The sequence below is a fragment of the Anthonomus grandis genome, chromosome 17 (assembly GCF_022605725.1).
Source record: "Anthonomus grandis grandis chromosome 17, icAntGran1.3, whole genome shotgun sequence".
Classification (NCBI taxonomy): Eukaryota; Metazoa; Arthropoda; class Insecta; order Coleoptera; family Curculionidae; genus Anthonomus; species Anthonomus grandis.
The window spans coordinates 3,413,898-3,434,554 of NC_065562.1; the positions used below are offsets into that span (position 1 = coordinate 3,413,898).

At 31.8% G+C, this 20,657-nt stretch overlaps 2 protein-coding genes across 10 annotated transcripts in view; both read right to left on the reverse strand.

Annotated features, from left to right (window-relative positions):
* Positions 1-20,657, reverse strand: part of LOC126746393 (patronin) — a 251,463-nt gene that overhangs the window by 4,824 nt on the left and 225,982 nt on the right. For 7 of the 9 annotated variants that reach the window (XM_050454627.1, XM_050454629.1, XM_050454630.1 and 4 more), the window contains 3 exons: positions 20,375-20,467; positions 9,399-9,629; positions 635-917 (listed from right to left, as the gene is read on the reverse strand). In XM_050454627.1, coding sequence (XP_050310584.1) covers positions 635-917; positions 9,399-9,629; positions 20,375-20,467 — 607 coding nt within the window. The remainder of the gene's footprint in view (positions 1-634; positions 918-9,398; positions 9,630-20,374; positions 20,468-20,657) is intronic. The other 2 variants (XM_050454636.1, XM_050454631.1) reach the window with 1 other exon arrangement.
* On the reverse strand, positions 4,459-5,547 carry LOC126746396 (potassium channel subfamily K member 6-like). The gene has a single exon (XM_050454638.1). It carries the CDS (start codon positions 5,468-5,470, stop codon positions 4,526-4,528), a length of 945 nt encoding a protein of 314 aa, XP_050310595.1. The 5' UTR covers positions 5,471-5,547; the 3' UTR covers positions 4,459-4,525.

The window sequence follows — 20,657 nt, forward strand, 5'->3', positions numbered from 1 at the left end:
TTTGCCGCTCTGTGCGTGCGCACCAGAAATACTTTATTGGGAATCCTCCACAGACGAAAAGTATAGGAATCTATGATTTACAATCGGTTCAAACAGTTTTCCTAACACCCCTTACTCAGAAATTTCTGGCTTTTAGTATAAGAAAAAATTACAATTTTATAAGAATAAGAAAGGTGTTACATTTGACAAAATATTTCAAGGCGCAGTTGGATATTGGAAATTATGTTTTGCAATTTCTAATATTGAACTGTTTAAAAGATAAAAATCTCTTTTTTTATTCGGATAATTATAAAATAAATAAATTGCATAGTTTGTATTTATACTACAATACCGTATTGACTCGGTAAGCAGAGGCATTGATTGCCAAAATCAATGTATTAACTTGCACTAACAAGTTACAAGAAAAAATAAAACAACAGCGTTTCTCTTATTTCTACTGAATAGAGTTGGACCTAAGTTGAAAATAAAGATGGCCGAAAGGCTTGTTGAAAATAAAGCCGATTCTATCAGACGTAAGCAAAGCACACTTTCTATTATCCATTTTTTATTCAAGGATAAGTTCGTATAGAATGAAACGTTGAGAACATATAGCATATAATAGTCTTAAAGATCTTTTACATGTTTAAATACTTACTTAAAAAATTTATCGAACATTTTATCATTAACTAGCTTCGGACCTGTACCATACAACTTGGAGACCACCTCGGTGTCAGGACAATAGGAATAGAGAGCTCTAAACTGACAGCCGGCGTCCCGAAATAGAATTAGAAAATGTTTGCTTTCCGATCGATTGATCTCCTCGAGGACTCGCTTCTTCGCTTCTCTATTTACCACTCCAGGGAAGACGCAATACTCGACGGCGTTCAACATTATGCTCCTGTTGGATTTTGTTGTCGGTTGTTTATACAATCTAGGACCTGCAAACCAAATTATTGAATTAATTTATTATACTCAGAAATAACATATATAAAGTGTTGAGCCTTTCATTTTTTATAGTTTTCAGAACTATATTTATATAAAGTTTTTTTATTCTTTTCACGCAAGGAATCAGCAATTCAATTTTTGAAATACGAATGAGTCACCATGAGTATCATGCAGATAATATGAACTTTTTGTTAATTATGTTTTTTGCTTTGCTGTGTCTTACTTAATACGACTAATAATTTACAAGCAGCTGCATATCAATATTAAACTCGTAAACATAACAATACAAATTTATAATAAAAAACATGAAGAATACCATATTAGCACTAATACAGAAACAAAACGATTTACTTTTTTTAAGAACCCTTGCTAATACAAGCGTTTCTCGGAAAATTTGAGAAATAGAAAGATACGGTCGCTGCTGGCAATCGGTTTTTCTTGAATAACTTTTGCAGTACTTGGTATAGTTAAATAAAAATTTTACGTGATCGACATTACTACGGCCTCTTAAAAACGGAGTCCTTAAAACACATTTGCCTTGTATATTTTACCAGGAGCAGATTAGGTTGTACTTTATAATTTGAATTTTATAGCTTGAATTTTTCCACACTGAATGAAAAGACTCTGAAATAATAAATATGGATAGCTTGAAGCTTTAACTAAAGAAAAGGCACTCTTTTTTATTATGAATTAATGAACCGTTTTGGGGAAAACAAAAATTAAGGAATCACTATTTTATTTTAATTAAAAAGAACCATGATATGTTCTTTTTTTTCAGCGATGCGATAGTTATTCAAACAACAGAGAAGTTCCATTTTAAGTTGTTTAATCTGAAGAAGTACAAGTTTTTAAAAAAGCAGTGTGGTTTTTAAAAAACAACCTGAAAAATAATGTAAACGAAAATCTTCTTATCGGTTTCTAAACAAACAGCTATTTTTTAAAACTTGCCATTTTTCACATTTTTAATCCATTGGTCTTTTATTTCGATAATAATTTATTGAGTTTGGGATTTCTTGGTGAATTTAATTTGAATTAAGTCGAAATATGGAATTCACGTTTATTGAGTATGCAGATATGCATCTTATGTATTGTATTGCGTCTTGCAATGCATTGGAAGCAATAAGGTTGTATAAAGAAAGATTTTCTAATCGCATTATTCCAAATCAAAACACATTTCAATCAATTGACTAAGGAAAACTAGTAGGCGATATCACTTATTAAGGTGATATTATTGACTTTCTTTATTGTAATCTTGGGCAAAAAAGTACTGATGCTGGTCAGAGAAGAGCAGTACAAAGGTACAATTGGCTGAAAATATTTTGGCTGCTGTAGCTGATACTCCTTCAGCGAGCACTCGAAAATTAGCCGCTCAGCTTAATACACCAAAAACAGTAATATACCAAGCACTTTGAGAACACCTGTTATACCCACATCAACTACAAAAAGTGGATGAACTAACTCCTGAAAATTTTCCTCGTATAACACAATTCGCGAACTGGCTATTAGATCAACAGCAAACTAATCCAAACTTCATTACCATTATTCTTTTTACGGACGCAGCAGGGTTTACCAAAAATGGTATTGTGAATTTACATAACTCGCATGTATGGGCTGATGAAAATCCTCAAATCAACAGCGGTTGATTCTCATCATCAACATCAGTTCCAATCAATTACTAGCTGGGCAAGAATCAGACACTTTTTTGATAAGGCCATTCGTATTACTGCCACGATAGAATGGAGAACTTCATTTGGAGTTCCTTTAGAACAATCTTCTGAATTTAATAGACCATTGGCCACTTGCAATCCGCCTAAATATGTATTTTATGCATAATGGAGTCCCACCTCATGTCAGCATTGCTGTAAGGAACCACCTGAATTACGTTTTTCGAAACTATCTAGGTAGAGGCGGATACATTGCCTGGCCTCCTTGGTCTCCCGATCTAACGCTACTCATCGTACCACGATTCGTCGTACCCGCGAGTGTATCAGACGTCACGGAGCCCAAGTTGAACCTACTTTTGAAGTTTTTGATTAATTGTTTCGAATTATTAGCTTCTGTATTTATTACATTCTTTTTTTCAGGTTGTTTTTTCGTTTCAAAAAAAACATACGTTTAAATTTTTTTGAAACAATTTTGTTAAGGTGCCTTTCTAAGAACCACACTGCATTTTTAAAAACGTGTACTTTTTCAGATTAAACAATTTAAAATGGTTTTATAATTTAAGATTCTCTGTTGCTTGAATAACTGTCGCATCGCTGAAAAAAGAACATATCATGGTTCTTTTTAATTAAAATAAAACAGTGATTCCTTTCTTTTTCTCCAAAATAGTTAATTTTATCGACAATGAAAAAAAAACCTTTTCCTTAGTTTAAGGTTCAAGCGAATCTCCATAGTTATTTCAGAGTCTTTATCATACAGGGAGCTAAACACTTAAGCATTTAATTTTGCATTATAATGTACAACCTAGTCTGCCCCAGGTAAAATAAACAAGGTAAATGTGTTTTAAGGATTCCGCTTTAAGAGGTCCTTAGTAGTGTTGATCACGAAATTATTTTATCAAATTATACGAAGTACTTCAAAAGTTATTCAAGAAAAATCGATTTCCAGCGGACCTTAAAGACGCCGTATCTTCGTAGGGAGGACTTATAGGAAATTTTTATTACTTTTATTTTCTACCTAAATCCGAGAGATTTCCCACGTTTTCCGGAACACCCTGTATGTACCATTGGCAAATATCTCTCTTGTGTGCTGAAATTTCCATCTATTGAGTTAGTTATTTTATTGGGTATTACGTCACTTATAGCAAAAATCAATTTAGAAATTTCTATCTCACACGTTCAAAAATTGAAAAGAAGAAGAAAAAGAAGAAAAGATTTTTGAACGTGTGAGATAGTAATTTCTAAATTGATTTTTGCTATAAGTGACGTAATTCCCAATAAAATGAGTAACTCATTATGAATTCGTCATAACAATACAGATTTTATCCATGTATTAACATGCAACAGAAATTCATAGACAAAGCAGCATGTTAAAGAGAGAAAGATAATGGTTCAAATCTGTCTCGGGAGAACTTAATTTCCTATTGCTCTATAGAGGAAGTACAATCTTATCAATACGCTAACATATATCTTTTAGACTACCTAGTAGATAGTAGTATCACTAATTCCTTTTCTTGGATGAAAATATATAAAAACACAAATTTTTCCTGTTGTTAAACATTGAAATACATTAGCAAAAGTTATTTTCCTAATTTACATAAATCTAAATATTTTGGAGATCTTTTATTGGATTTAATTTTATATGAAAGCTGACGATTTTTATTCATTAAAACGATTTACAACAAATATTTTTAGTTACTTTTTATAAGAGCTCCATGAGATGAGGCAAATAACGCCAGAAACAAATACATGTAGTTTTAACATATAAAATTACGCAACTTTGCCATAATTTAAGTTAGGCAAATCGTTTCTACCTAGATGTCACTAAGTTTTCTTTAATATACTGTAGTTTGTGATTTCTAAGACAATGAATAAATAAATGAAAGCTGCTTATTTTAGAATAATATATGCTTTATTAAAAGTTTACTTAAACCTATGATTTATTCAGGATCTTCCTTAATATTCTCCATTATCGTAACTTTCCTTTTATGGACATTAATGCTGTCTGGCTCAGAATCATCTAAATCGATTGATCCCATAATGTGACTTTCCTGCATATGAACTGGATATTCTGTACCTTCAAAAGTATAAAGCTGTCCCAAGTTTAACTGAGGAATGTCATAAAAAACTGTGAGAGCTAACATCATAATCGTTATTCCTATGAATAGATATACAATGGTGCAAAGTTGGTAGGTTATTTGATACATAGGAGAAGACTGTCTAAATGGTAATGAATCCCCAGGAGTATAATCTCCAAAACCTACAGTAGTTAAAGACATGTAGCAGTAATAAATGGAATCTAAAAGATTCCAATCTGCCTCAAAGTAGTTGAAAATGAAAGAAGGTATAATAATAAAAAATATTGTAACAACAAACATAACAATAATAAGGTGCAGCAGCCTAATTTGAAATGCCTTATATCGTCTGTGGAGCTTTGAATTTAACCAATAGAGCAAGTTTTTTGTAGGCACCGATAGCCGGTCTACAATGCCAGAAATCACACTTAATGTAAGAGGTATTCCTATTAAAGAAAAAAGTATACTAAATATTTTGCCACTTTCACTCTCGGGAGCAATTTGTCCATATCCAATTGTGGTCACAAGAGCCACTACAAATAGTAGACTCTGATGAAAATCCCAGCTAGTTAAGTTGTTCGATCCGAAAGCTCCTTTTCTGCTCTCCTGTTCATATGCGTAAATGACTTTATGGAAATCTTCATATTTTACACACGGATATGTACGAAGAAAGTCTTCTCTTAGATTTTGCAGATTAAATAATCGTTGTGCCTCAACTTCTGCTTCTAAAGCCATAAATATCGATGCGCCTATGCAAAGGAACAACACATAGCCGAAAAAGAAAATTGCAAATTGGGATAACTTAAACATTATATAGAATAAAATGTTTTTACAATTATTAGGACGGGTACTGACTTTTGACTATTTAAGATTGTTTAGGTTAAAATGAATTTTATCACGTTCTGAAATTATTCATCATTACTTGTAAACTGTTATCAGTTCAAAGGCTTCTGAATAATAATAAAACCGTTTGGTGATTTTATGTTTCAGTCTAATCAAGTTTTGTCCTTTCAGATTTGATGATAGGGATCCCAATCGATTTGCAATCATTTTGAAGTTTGATATTTAATCTGTGAAATTTGCTGGATATCCCTGACTGTCGACTGATTTCAATTTTTCATTTTGATCAAGCAGGTCTCAAACATGTTGAATTGGGTTCGCATCTGGACATACCGCTGATCATTCCAAACATGAATATGTCCATCATTTAAGTATGCGTTTTTATGCAGTAGATTCTTAGAATATCGAAAGACTAAAATCAGTCAAATAACAACTTTGTCTGATCCAAAAATCTCATCCAATAAAAACTTACATAAAACAATAAAAAACCTTTAGGAGCCATCCACACACTTCACAGTACATAAATAAACAATAATTTTAAGGTAATAAATAATAATTGTACAAAGCAAAAAATAAAAAATTAAAAAGTGGAATGCAACAACATAGACTCAACGAGAATCGAACCCGGTACAACAAGGTTCTAAGTATAAGTGTAAAACCTATCGGCTATACGGACCTAATGCTAAAACAACTTAACACGTTAGCCAATGTAAATTGAAGAAAGTGACTACAAGGAAAATGTTAAACGATACTTAGCTAAATTAAATTGTTAAAAAGTAAATTAGGTTCAAAAGTAAACACGTCATTCACACACACGAGAACAGGACTCTTTTTAGCTTTTGTAATTTCCATTTTCTCCAGAAGGTTCTTTCTTACCTTTAGGGCATTCATAAATCATTTCAGCTCCCACCCCCGGAGAAAAATTATGAGTAGAGGCCAGAAAATGATTCACAAACGCTGATTTGGTATCACTGACATTGGTATTTTTAAATTTTTTGAAAAGCGCTACGTGTTCTTAAATGTGTGTAGAGATTTTTCTTCCAGGCTGGCCAATGTATACTGCGCTGCAATCGTCACATTTTAAAGAGTAAACTCCCGATTTAGAAAGGATACCTGCCTTATCCACTCTACTGACCAATTGGTTCTTTAAATTATTGACTGTCTTAAACGCGATTTTTACATTTAGGGATTTAAAGAATTTTACTAAATTTACGGAGATAAAACCAAAAAAGGTCAAGGACCTAAAGGAACTTATTGAGTCGTTATTATGAACAATATTGTAGGTCAATTTATATTTATTTAAAAATTTGTAATAAATTTTGTCTATTAAATGAAGGGGAAATCCGTTGTTGAGAGCAATATGTTTTATAATATTCAATTCTTTAGCGAAAGCTTCTTTTGACAAGGGAATATTAAACAATCTATAGAAAAATGAATGAATTAAAGGAGGCAAATTTATATGAGTAGGGACAATTTGAAGAAGAGACAAAAACCATATTTTTCTTCTTCGATTGTGAATGAAATGTTAGGGTGTAAGGAATTTACGAAACTAAGAAAATTTGGTACGTCTTCCTCCCTGCCATGCCAGATTATAAAAATGTCATCCACATACCTCTTATATATCGTTAGGCAATCTCTAAACCTACCCTCAACTATTTCTCTTTCTAGATGACTCATGAAAATCTCGCTTAGCAGAGGGGAAAGACAAGAACCTATAGCCAAATCTGAGAGCTGCCTGAAAATTTTATTGTCAAACTGGAAAAAATTTTGGTTGATCACTATATCGAGTAAATCTAAAAGACCCTCAATGACTATACGACTAAGAGATGTTTTTAATAGGAGAGTTCTCACTAACTTTAAACAATCTTTGGGAGGGATGCTGGGAAAAAGATTTTTTACATCTAAGGAAATAAGTTTAGATCCATGAGGGATAATAAGATTTTTCAAACTGTTGGTTAGATCAACAGAATTCTTAGTCAAATAAATACTTTTAAAGTAAGTAGAAAATACTTATTATTAAATTTTCAGGCAGTCCACTACTACTGATAATGTAATTCAGTACTCTTCAAATTCTCCCTACTCATATAAATTTGCCTCCTTTAATTAATTTTTCTATAGATTGTTTAATATCCCCTTGTCAAAAGAAGCTTTCGCTAAAGAATTGAATATTATAAAACATATTGCTCTCAACAACGGATTTCCCCTTCATTTAATAGACAAAATTTATTACAAATTTTTAAATAAATATAAATTGACCTACAATATTGTTCATAATAACGACTCAATAAGTTCCTTTAGATCCTTGACCTTTTTTGGTTCTATCTCCGTAAATTTAGTAAGATTCTTTAAATCCCTAAATGTAAAAATCGCGTTTAAGATAGTCAATAATTTAAAGAACCAATTGGTCAGTAGAGTGGATAAGGCAGGCATCCTTTCTAAATCGGGAGTTTACTCTTTAAAATGTGACGATTGCAGCGCAGTATACATTGGCCAGCCTGGAAGAAAAATCTCTACACACATTTAAGAACACGTAGCGCTTTTCAAAAAATTTAAAAATACCAATGTCAGTGATACCAAATCAGCGTTTGTGAATCATTTTCTGGCCTCTACTCATAATTTTTCTCCGGGGGTGGGAGCTGAAATGATTTATGAATGCCCTAAAGGTAAGAACCTTCTGGAGAAAATGGAAATTACAAAAGCTAAAAAGAGTCCTGTTCTCGTGTTATTTAATTTAGCTAAGTATCGTTTAACATTTTCCTTGTAGTCACTTTCTTCAATTACATTGGTTCAGTTCTAAAGGTTTTTTATTGTTTTATGTAAGTTTTTAGTTTTATTTAAGTAGTATTTTTATTTTAGGCCTGATGATGCTCTAACTAGAGCGAAACACGTGTAGCCCCGTTTAATTACATGTTGTGAGACCGTGACTTTGTGTTTTTCTTTGTTTTTCGTCAACTTTGTCTGAGTTTACCATGTGCACAGAGGCAAAAGGGGGCGTTTTGTTTTAAGTTCATATTAAAATGTTACGCAAGAAAAATTGGCAAGCATCGGGCATTAGATCAATCGTACGAAATTTCCGAGACATCTTGTAAAATTTTTGCATATAATTTGTCTGATCCGAAACTGCTTTAAACAAAGAGAAACATTAATTTCGAAATAAAATAATGTCATAGCCCAAAAGGCAAGCCTGTATAATAAAACCATGTTATTATAAATAATAAATAAAGATTTTTAGTTGATAGAAATAATTCGCAAATTTTGTACAATTTGAAATTGCTTGCCATTTCGCATTTAATTAAAGGGCGGTCATATAAGTACGTAAACAAATAAGAAAAAATCGATTTTAAAAATGAATGATTTTTTAGAGATGACACATATTTATCATATTGCCCTTCTATCAAATCATACATTTCCATTTGTCATGCTCTTACGGTCTATACACCAGCTATCCCTGAAAAGCCAATTCACAACTTTCGTTTTAGGAATGCGCAATATGATCTTTATCTGCCAAAGCCACACTCATTAAACGATACATTCTTCACAACGCAATAAGAATGCATAATTATGTGCTATTTAAAATTAAGTTCTTAACATCCCTCCTGTATATCGTAAAACTTTAAACTCATATGTTCTAAAGAGAGTATTTCATATAATGGTTTGACTTATACATAATTATGAAAATCTTACATACTAGATTAATATTATTTTAAAGAAATATATTTGTGTTTCTGTATTGTTATGCTTATCGCCACAAATCGAAATTGTTCATTTTTGTTTTTATATTATCCTTTTAAAGTGATTCTTGATTCTCGAAATCGAAAATAGATATGAAGAAAAGACATGAATGTGTTTGTTTGTATTCAGTTTCACTAATGTGCCTCGGTTTTTTTCTTTCATTTACCTGTATAATCCATCATGCTACTCGGCGTAGAACTAATATCACTAGACCCGTCGTCAAAAACACGGCGTCCTTTAGTCATTAATCCTGGGAGGCTGCCGGGCCCTGAGGGCGAGGGCAAATGACGCAGACCCATGCCGGGCGAGGGCGCTCTGCGGGGTGGAGTTGCGCGACCCAGCCCTGAATCGGTGTCCCCAAAACGATACGCCATGCTGTCTTGGTCAGTGCTTGAACCTGTGAAGAAATAAACAATAGCCATTTAAACCAAACATTATTTTTCATAAATAACAATGAAATTGGTTGACATACAAAAAAGCTTCATTCCACAATTTCAGATGGGTTTAACAAAAAAAAAAATTTAATCTATAAATTAACAAATTGAAAGATTGTAATGATTGAATGGTTATGGAGATATTGGTAAACTTCCACTTCATCAAATGTAACAAAAAAAAACAAATAATTTGAATACAAATAGTGGCAGAAAAGTTAAATACAAAAAAAACATCAGCTATATGGATGTCCAGAAATTTTCTATTCTAACTTTTTCACAACACTTTTGGGATCTGTCAAACCAAACCCTATGGTCGTCTAAGAACTTACATTATGTTTCGGGATTTTTTGATTCCTCATTCACAACAAATTTGGTATTGGTATATTTGGTAAGTAGTAAAATTTGGTAAAGGTTTTGACTTTAGAGATACAGGGTGTTCGCATGTACATGTGCTTATTATATTGGGTTAATATACATATCCGTTAAACATCGTTCCAAAGTCGGTATTTTTGAAATAAATTTACAAAAGTGGTGATATGTATATCCAAATGTTTAGCATCTCTGAAGAGTCTGTTGGACAAGTGAACTTTCTAAAGATGGATGGAAACACCTGCCATCAAATAGGCGAAGACACACATAGATGGGCAGTCCGCCTGTCTCACCAGACAACTACTGTGCTTAAAGAGACGCAAAATTCTCTTAGTGACAAGTCTGTTAACCGGATACTGGCATTTAAGATGCTATCGTCACATCATAGTTATTGCAGACAATCCGGAATGCCAGTAGTGTTGGGAGGAGGACGAAACTGTTATCACCGAGTATCTAACACTCACGCGAGCTAAGTTCAAATATCTGGGTAATACATACGGTTTACTTAGTGATATTAAGTCTTTCCAATTCTCTTGGCCTTTGGTAGCCCTCGACAGGGCACGACGGAGATATTATTTAGGCCATCTATGTGTAGAAAGTAATACTTTTATTATGATCAAAAATAGAAGCAAACATACCTAAGTATTAATCAAATTGTTAACATTACGTGTCACCAAATTGTTAACATTTGGTGACATTACGAGTGCATTCAAAACAAGACCGATTGTTGCTGTGGTTGACTTCCCCTGCAACACCACCAATATGAGGGCCCCAGCTTATATTCAAGCATCAAATAGCATCTTGACGAAAACCGATATAAGAATGGAATCAACAAAGCTGCGGGAAACACTGCGCCGCCAGAGCAGCTATTCAATACACTATCCTAAGGTATCATATTTATAAGATTGGCCTGGTAGAAAAAGCCAAAGAGGGATGAAACAGTGACATACATCCTATGCGTTTGGCTAGCACTGCAAAGAACTAGGCAGGTTACCTTTGAGACTGCCTCACCTTAAGGGGAAGATATAAAAATCGCATTCCATATTCAAGTCATCGAACTCCTCGGGAAGTCGAACTTTGCTGACGGATATTGACCACTTAGTTCGAAAAATAGAAAAAGTTTTGATTTGATGATTTTGTAAAAAACGTGTAAAATCATAAAAAGCTATGATATTCCATTAGATTGACATCAAACAAATCAAATCACTATTTACTAACTCTCAAAAAAGGTCATAATATTTACATGAAGATCAAAAAATATACTGTCCATAATTGTGATATAAAACCTTTTTAAAAATAGTAATTACATACTGGCTTTAGCAGATATACAAGCCTTTAGTAAATTATTTTATTAAATATTTACCTATTCTACTAAAACGAAAAATAAAGAAAACAATAAATTAGATAATTGTTGTCTACGAACCAATAGATATAATGTAAAGACCTATTTTGATATGGCAAGCCGTTTTAAGAACTGGGAATTCTTTTTATATAAAAAAAACTGTTTTACATTTATTTGCTATTAAATTTTATTATTTAGCTATATGTTTTCCAACACATTTAATTTCTGCAACATTATACATCTGCCATTCATCTTCTTCAGAAGATTACACTGCTCTACGAGTGTAGAACTTTGAATTACAAACTTTTTGTACCACTATCAACTTAGTTTTATTTGAATAATTTACTTTTTCGGCTAAATTCTTTTTCTAAAGCATCACTGTTAGATGGCGCCATGGTCTAAAAGTGAAAACGAGACATATTTGGTTTTATAATGTCTTGAAGCATGTCTTTTAGATGGCGCCACAGATCACCCTTATTTTAAAACAAGGGCGAGAATTAATATGCTCTACTATTTAGAATTTGGTCTAAAGATTGACGCCAACTTGATCCGTAGCTAATGTAAAACCATCGGCATGCTGCATACTCGGAATGATTCGGATTGTTGGTAAAAGGTTGGCCGAAATACAAAAAAAATATGCTTTAACTATTTCACTTTATAGCGGATTTTAACAAAAGTTTTGCCATTACACAGACCTTAATTTACGCAGAAATTGATGCCCAGGGACCATTAATAGACCCATATGTTTTCCGAATGTATAAGATAAGAAGAAGTAAAATTATTTTTAGTGATTAGTAATATTTTCATATGAGAGGTTTTACCCGGTGCATCAATACAAATACACATCGAAATGAGTGTTCATAAATATTCGATATTGCCAGTCCAAGACAGATGTTTAAAACAAAAGGACATTTTCAATGATATTTGCAATCAGGATATGATTTGGATATATGGAAAAGAAGTTACCAGTAGAGACTCTAATTTTGTCGTAAAGTAGTCGAGAATATTTCCAAACAGATCTGTTATGAGAGATGATTATTAGATCTGACAGAGGCTCTGGATCCAGTCAACTACGAGACTATTTCATAAATTATGGAAAGCGATTTATTCATATTTAACGAGTATGTTGTTGGGCTAACATCAGACGAAATAGTTATGTTGAAAGGGTATCGGAACTTTATTTGTAAATTTTTAGTCTCAGACATGGCCACCATGCGAATCAAATGGTAAACCGCTTTGAGGCATTTCAGTTAAAATAAAGCGAGTAACTCATTTTTTGCGTACGTGCATTTTATCAGAACAATAATAAGATTATGACAGCAGGCAATTTGTTTTGAATTACATGACATTCAGTTATCACCTAGCCCTGATGTTATGAGAAAATGGATTCAAATGTCAAAGCTATTGAGTCCACAGTACAGAAGATCTACGATCCGTACGAAATGGAGAAAACATTCAGTAAGAGAGAATCGAACTTTGTGATATCCGCACAGAAATTCCCTTCTGATGGGAAGTGAGTAGATGCGATAGTAAACTATAAGGGCTTCATAACACATATGTATGGCGGGCCAAGAGGGCTTTAATAACCCTGTATTAGTACACAGGGGGACCACCTGGTACACATATGGGCTCCTGAATATAGGACAGGGTTGGTGCAGGATTCTGTGGACCAACAGGACCTACTCGCCGGGGAAGCACGCTACTTCTTTGCAAATTGAAGTATTCGCTATTTTAAAATCCAGACATAAAATTTCAGATTCGTCTCAATCTGCTCGGACCGTCAGTATCAAGGCTGAATCAGCCAAAAAGGTTAGAGCCAAATTTTGTTGGTTATGCAAAAATTATATTGCTGATCCTTTTGGGAAACCTTATACAAAAACAATTACCAGCAGTCAGAACTAAATATATGGTGTTAGACGCGGATGATATAACACTGATTTTAAAGAGCCTAACATAGATGTGTTATGAACAAGTTCAACTTCACAACTTCATGAACTTCGTTAAAGAATATTTTTTAAATATAACTTATTTATATTCCAAACATATACAAATGTTGCTCTTCTGTAACAAAACCCATGAGCAGTTTTCACAAATGTACGTATAATTGGACATTTAGCAGCAACAGTAGAGTCACCTTGAGATACATGCGAATAGGATTTTGATTGGAAGTGATATAATATATGAGAAAATATCTGCCTACTATGCTTATAGATGCTTATAGATGTAAAGACTTAATTATGGTGTAATTGTTGGCTTCACTAAAAGCAGTTACATGAAAATATTTATTAAAAAGGAATATTAATTGTTGTGTAACTTTAATGTAGTTCAGTATTGATAAGCTAGAGTACAATTTAGTTTTAACATAAAGTTAATTCGTTAAAGAATTGTTTTTTAAAGAAAATTAAGATTTACATTATAAGGAAATATAAAAATAATAAATGTGTCATAAAAGGCCTAACAAAATGCTAAATATTTTAAAATCATATTTGACGCCAAATTAAGAAGTGGGATGTTATATAAGAAAATATATATTTTGGTTAGAACTTCAAACCTACATGTTCGAAACTCCAGTTTAACAGTCCTAAAGCCCTTAAAAAGTTATAAAAAACTCTTTTAGAAATAATTAATTAATAAATTTTGAAATTATACAATTCACCCTAAGAAGCAAAATTTTAAACAACTTCTGGGATTTCAAAACGATTTGCCACATCCAGGACGTTTGTTAACATTTTACTTTTAAATTTTAGCCTTGCTAAAGAGTTTTAAAGTTTTTTGTTTTTTTTTTTTTAACTGCTAGTGCACAATCTGCGTAATTAAAAATCAAGCAAGGAACGTTTTAAATTAAATTATTAAATAATGTAAAGTTAAAGAAAAGTACATTCATGAATTAGCGTTTACTTTTTTTCCAAAGCAAATTCAAAATTTTTAGTTATTCCCCTTTGGGTAATTGCCAAAAGGAGATTAAATGTATGAGAAGCTTATCAAATGAGTTATTAGAAAAAAATAAATAATTTCTCTTCTTTTTTATGGAAAAAAAACCTTAAAATTTAGAAAAGTAATGTATAAGTCATGTAAAAGGCTAACATTTTAAATATAAGTTAGTTTAATTTCATATTATACATAATATTTATAAGCCTGAATTTATACATCTTTCTTATATAAATTTATTATATATAAAAAAATTACATAGTGGAAAAAAGCACATTTTTTAAATGAACTATAGGACTACACTCTATTAAAGTTTTTCATATGCAATTAAAATTATTTATAACTATTCACGTTTTCGAAATATTCCAGCATATTTTGATTAATTTAAAATATTGTAAGATTTTTTTTAAATTTAAACAATTAAGCCCACTTGCTCCTACTTTTCTTTAAGGCTTGTTAATTTTGCAATAATATGACAAATTTCTGGTGGAGTTCCATTTTTTCACTACTGACATAAAAGAAGAGAAAAACCGAAATTTTCTTTTTAGATTTTCTTTAAATAGATTTCTAGATTTTTCTTGTTGGAATTTTGCTCTTAAATTATTTTTGGATATAGAATCTTAATAATAAAACTATATCCCGAGAAACCTATCCTTGCGTCATTTAGCTACGTAATTTTCTTATAGAAACGTATCATCCATTTTTCACTAAGAGACCAAACGAAAACAAAACAAAACAAAGGTAAAAAAGAGTTGTAATGTGATCTGTGTAGGTCTAGGCCTGATGATGCTCCGATAGGAGCGAAACACGTGTAGCTTTAAAAAATTATATGGATTTGATGAGACCGTGACTTCGTGTTTTTACGTAATTTTCTTATTTGAAACTACATCGAGTGCCATGGTCAAGCTTGACGATGAGAGCGTAGTATGCTTCTATAATGGTTTTTCTTGTTTGAGGATAATTTTGAACTTCGCACTCCATAGCTGATATTTCTGGTGCCGGTGTGCTGTGCCTTCCTTTAATAGTAAAGAAGAAAATCTAAAGTTTGATTCTATATGAAACTCCATCCAAACTCCAAAAGCTGTTCCTGTGCTCCGCCTCTGCGACGAGCTGAATGTACGTATTGTAGTGGGATATTGAATGTATGATAACTCTGGAATGTGCTAGCTATTTTTCTTTGTTGACTTATCAAAGTAATTCATATGGTTATGTTCAAATTTTGAAAACGCAAAAAAAAGCAAAACTTGTATATCCATTTTTATTTATTTCAAAGTTATACGCCCATGAATGTTATTTAAAAAATAATACTAAAATAAACTTCACATGAAACATGAAGAACACTTCTGGAAGTACACAGACAATTTCCGGAATGCTGTTTGCGTAATTACCTTTTCGATCGAGGAGTGAACTTGCCAGCAGACTTGGATCAACGAGTACTACTAGATACTGTTGTAAGGAATTTCTTTTAAAACTATCCCTCTACATCGAATTTGTAGGCGAGTCGGAGTACCGCGAATGACTGGCAAATTTTAACACGTAAAGGCTTACATCCGTAGCATTATCGTAAGATACAGGGTTTGCTTGAGGCAGAGCACTATGCTCGTCCAGTTTATTCTGCCTGGATATTAAGACAGTCTTGTCTTAACATTAATTTCTACAGAACAGTCCTCTGGTCAGATGAATTGACCTTCACAAAGCGTGGCATTACAAATTTGAGCAAGAATTTTTTTTTTTAATTGCCACATAGAGAACTTTATTCACAATAAAATTTAGTATGTATTTAATGTATTTTCTTTAAATTCGAAGAAAGTGAAAGTACACAGTTAAAAGCCAAGAAGAACAGTTCCAAGACGTTCAAACTAAACAGAAATTTAATTTAGATAGGCACACGGTTCAAGAAATACCTGATGTAATTAAAGCTAATATACAAGGAATCTATGCTACCCTAGGCTCTACTATGTTCAATCTGCGGAAAGCCTATGTCTATGCCGCAGCACTAAGCCCAGGATCTTTCAATATAAAAACCCCACTGTCAAGCATATAAATACAATATTCGATTGATATAATATTCAGAAAACTACTTTTGTGCTTAGACTTAAAGAACTAAAATTGATTAATAACGATAATTAATTCGAAGCCTCAGGCAAATATACCAAACACAGGTGTTTAAACTCACATAATGGAACTTACATCAAAATTTAATGTATTTTAACTGATATTCGCAGATTTTATTAATAGTGTAGAAGATACAGGATTATCATATTCTATTCAAATGATGTTACTAATTGTATGATATATGAATAAAAATTTGCGAAATCTTTAATAGCAGAAGGAATGTTTGCAATAGCAGGATCAAGGAGTTTTGGAAGACACAAACCCACATGCTAGGTTCATACATTTCCTTTTATTTACTAATTATATGAACTTTGTTTTAGAATCTGACTTCTTCAAAAAATCTTTTATTTATTGCTATTTATTTATTACTTGCTATTACTTTTATGAATTGAAGTTTATAGTAGTTTGAGTATGATGGCACGAGATCAAATTTGCAATACAAAGAACCTTAGTTTAAGCACTATGCGACAAGATTTATGAAAAGTGGTTTATACCCATCCATGTTTAATCATTGCTTCTTAAGGATATCCTATGAAGCCAGCAGTTTTCGAGGTGGAGCCTTGAAAAATTTGAACAAAATCCTAATATTTTTATCATGAATCTTTTTTAGGAAGTATTAAATTTCCACATGAATGCTGTGGAAACACTACATGTGTAGTGTCTGGCCTATAAAAAAAACCACACGAGATCAGACAATACCGATATGACGTATAATAGTAGAGGCTATAGAGGTCGAATAATTGGAGTTGAAATAATTGGATCATACTTTTACGCTTATTTATAATTAATTATTACGCTTATTAATAATTTATAATTACAAAAAAAGTATTTGAAGAACGGCAAAATATAAACAAGATAAGTATAGTTTAATATATTTAATTTAATTGAACGGTTGGTTTAAATTAGGTCTTTTTATTTAATAGATAAGTTTTTCGGTCTTTTCAATTTCCATAAAAGGAGAATAAAGTTAGGTAGGGTATAAATGAAATGAAGCAAGTTCAGTGGTCGATAGATAAAACCTCCTGGGTAGATAAAAAAATCAAAATTATTGTATTTAGGAATAATAGGACTTAGATTGAATTAAATATAGCGAAATGTTTCGTTAAAGATTTAAATCCGTATTTTTTCTAAATATGCGAATAAATCTATATTCTTTTTTTTTCAATCAATTGACCGTATAATATAATATTTTCTAAATTGATATTTGCCATACTTGTGCCGTAATAGCCAACAAAATATGTAACTAATTATGATTTTGTCACAGCAATAGATTTTACTTACAATTTTAAATACGATACTAGACTTCTGTAGCAATATTTATTTAACCTTCTTGCAAAACAATTTAAAAGATTTTTTTAATGCTCTACCTTTAGGTATTTCTCAGCGTCTATGATTTATATATAAGAGTGATAAAATTTATTTAATAAGATGTTCCAAATTTCTCTTTTTTATAAATTTAAATGGCTAATAAATAAACATTTATTTAAACCCACGTTTTTATTAAAAAAGAAACTATCCATTTAAAAAAAAAATCTGAAAGAAATACGACAGAGAAAGATGAAATTATATAAAGTGTCCCATTTAAAAACTATGATGATTTGCCACATAAGTGCCATTTCGCACTAGTGAAAACATTATTGATTTTTTAAGGCGAAATTTACAAAAAAACAAATACATTCCATATACCTTAGGGCCTACCATTGTTACTAAATCACTTTTTATTCACATTCTTACATTTCTGTTACAGGTCCCCTAAGAAAATGATTGCATGGCCTGTAATAACAAGATCTATGGTATTACGGTGTTAATATAGATCAAAATAGAAAAGTCAAAATCAAAAAGTAATAAGGTCGGTGGTAATCCAGGCAGGAAAAAAAATATATCCTATCCAAATAAAAAATATAGATAAAACTCCAAAATAAAGTTCTAAACAGACACCAAAACCAATCGTAATGACCAAAACTAATAATATGTGCATATACATAACTATAAAGTTAAAACTGTTAACTTGACTAAAAGAATTTTACAAAGCTAGCAAAATATATCTTACAGGGTGGTGTGTTATACATGAGTCAACAAATATACGTGTTCCAGCCTATTAAGATAAAAAAATCTATATACACAGTACTGGCGAATTTCTTGCTTGGGTGCCGAAATACCCAATCATTAATATGTAGCAAAAAATCATAGGCAAAGCCTTATGTTAAGGAAAGAACGAGTGTGCTTCCCCAAATGCTCAATTATGCGGGTTACTGAGAGGGGAGGCCTTGTTAGTAGAGATAAGCAGGAGCAACGCTGGCGTTCTCTTTTTAACTTGTGATTTAGACCTGTTATTGGAAGGAAGTTAATACATTTATTTCCGTACTTAAGACCTAAATTAGTTAGACCTGGATATAAGACTGGTCAATTTTTGATGAATGAGCGGACTCTAATTAGTCGAGTAGTAGAAACTCATTTATTAATACATGAATTTTCGCACCCTCGACATAAGTTGGCCGGAATCGTAAATAAATATATTTCTTTGAAAAGTCCTTAAGTTATTTTGAGAACGCCCTTTTTAAAATATTTCGAATAGTTATAAAATACAAATTTTAAAAATACTAAAACTTTATTACGTACATTTACATGTATCCTACCTATTATATCCTACTTGTTTTTGAGATATTAGGAGTTGATAAATGACTTTTTCTGCAAGTAAAAGTCTTTTCCAGCCTTTAGCTCCTAAGGATCAATAGAAGTTAGGGTACAGATTATATTTGGTATCTAAATAGGTCTAGAAAACCCTGCATAGAGTTAAACATAAACAGGAAATTTGAGTAAAGTACAGTGTGGCTTTTAAGCAAAAAAAAATTGGTAAAATTAAAATCAAGGGTAATATAGAAATTTTTAGTTATTGAACTTAGTAGGTTTAATATCCATGGCAATGCTTATTGAAATTTAATTAAAATTTCTTTACAAGGCAATCGCGATTTTTTTGTTCAAATATTACTTTGCTACTCGAAATTACTTGCATCGATAGTTAAAATTGGAGAAATGTATCATGTTTATTTCTTATTTAGTATATCAGGTCGTAGCGACTTTTATCCAGTATAAATATTTTTAGTTAAAAATTATAGAAATGAAATTTATACAGGATGTCCCTAAAAGATCTATACAAAATTAGAGATTACAATACCCTGAGAAAGGAAGGAAGTAATATCTTCCTAAATTTAAAAAAATTAAAGGACGTTACGTTTTTGTCCCAATGGTAAGACCATTAGGAATCACTGTAACAAACGTACGAGGGTGAGCTAAAAAGTTTTCCTTTCCATGGTTTCAATTTTTGGACGTAGTAGTGCCGAGTCCTCATATACAAATTCTCGATCGATTCATACAAACCGTTTGTGCGTCCAAAATAGCTGAAATTTTTATTTTACCAGCCGAAAAATTCACTACCTTTTATTGACGAATGCCGCCATCTTTACGTTAGGGTTGCAAACTTTACAAACTACGATCATTTATGTTGATAAATCTGAACACGTCTAAACTGTATATTTTTACACTTTTAAAATGCTACGAAAACAAATTTTTTCAGGTGATTAATTTCCTATAAAGTTTTTCACTTGTAGTATAAATTATGGCCATTTGATTATGGCTATTTGATATATGCTCAACACTATATTTAAAAATATATGTATATCAAGTTAAGTTTTCTGGTATAATAACTCAAGTGCCATTAACAAAGAGCTGAAAAAAATATAATAATTAAATTTTGTTGTTCCACCACCCTGTATAGACCACACCACCACTAATTAAGAATCATAATTTAAAATAACAAAGGGAAAGAAAATTAACAGCATGCCCCACGACCAACAATAGCTTAAGACATATATTTAGTAAAAAAATATAGTGAATGGGGTACCTTGAACCAGGCCAGGCCATAAGAAGTAAAATATGAACGAGCTGTGATCTTACCGTACAAATTCATCAACGAGCTTGACTTGCGGCCCTTAAAGTTTTGATATGTCGATATCTTTGATCTGCCGCGGTTCTGGGCAGGTGACGGGTCTGCAAAAATATTGTTTTACGTACATTCTACCCTTTTTTGCGTAGTGACTATAATTTATGATTTTAGGCCGGTTGGTGCACTCGAAAAATAGATGTTAACCGGATAATTTTTTACTTTAACGCAATTTTAGTTTTTCTCTGAAATCAAAACAGAGCAATCTGAAAACTAAATTTAATCAAATGCCAAAAT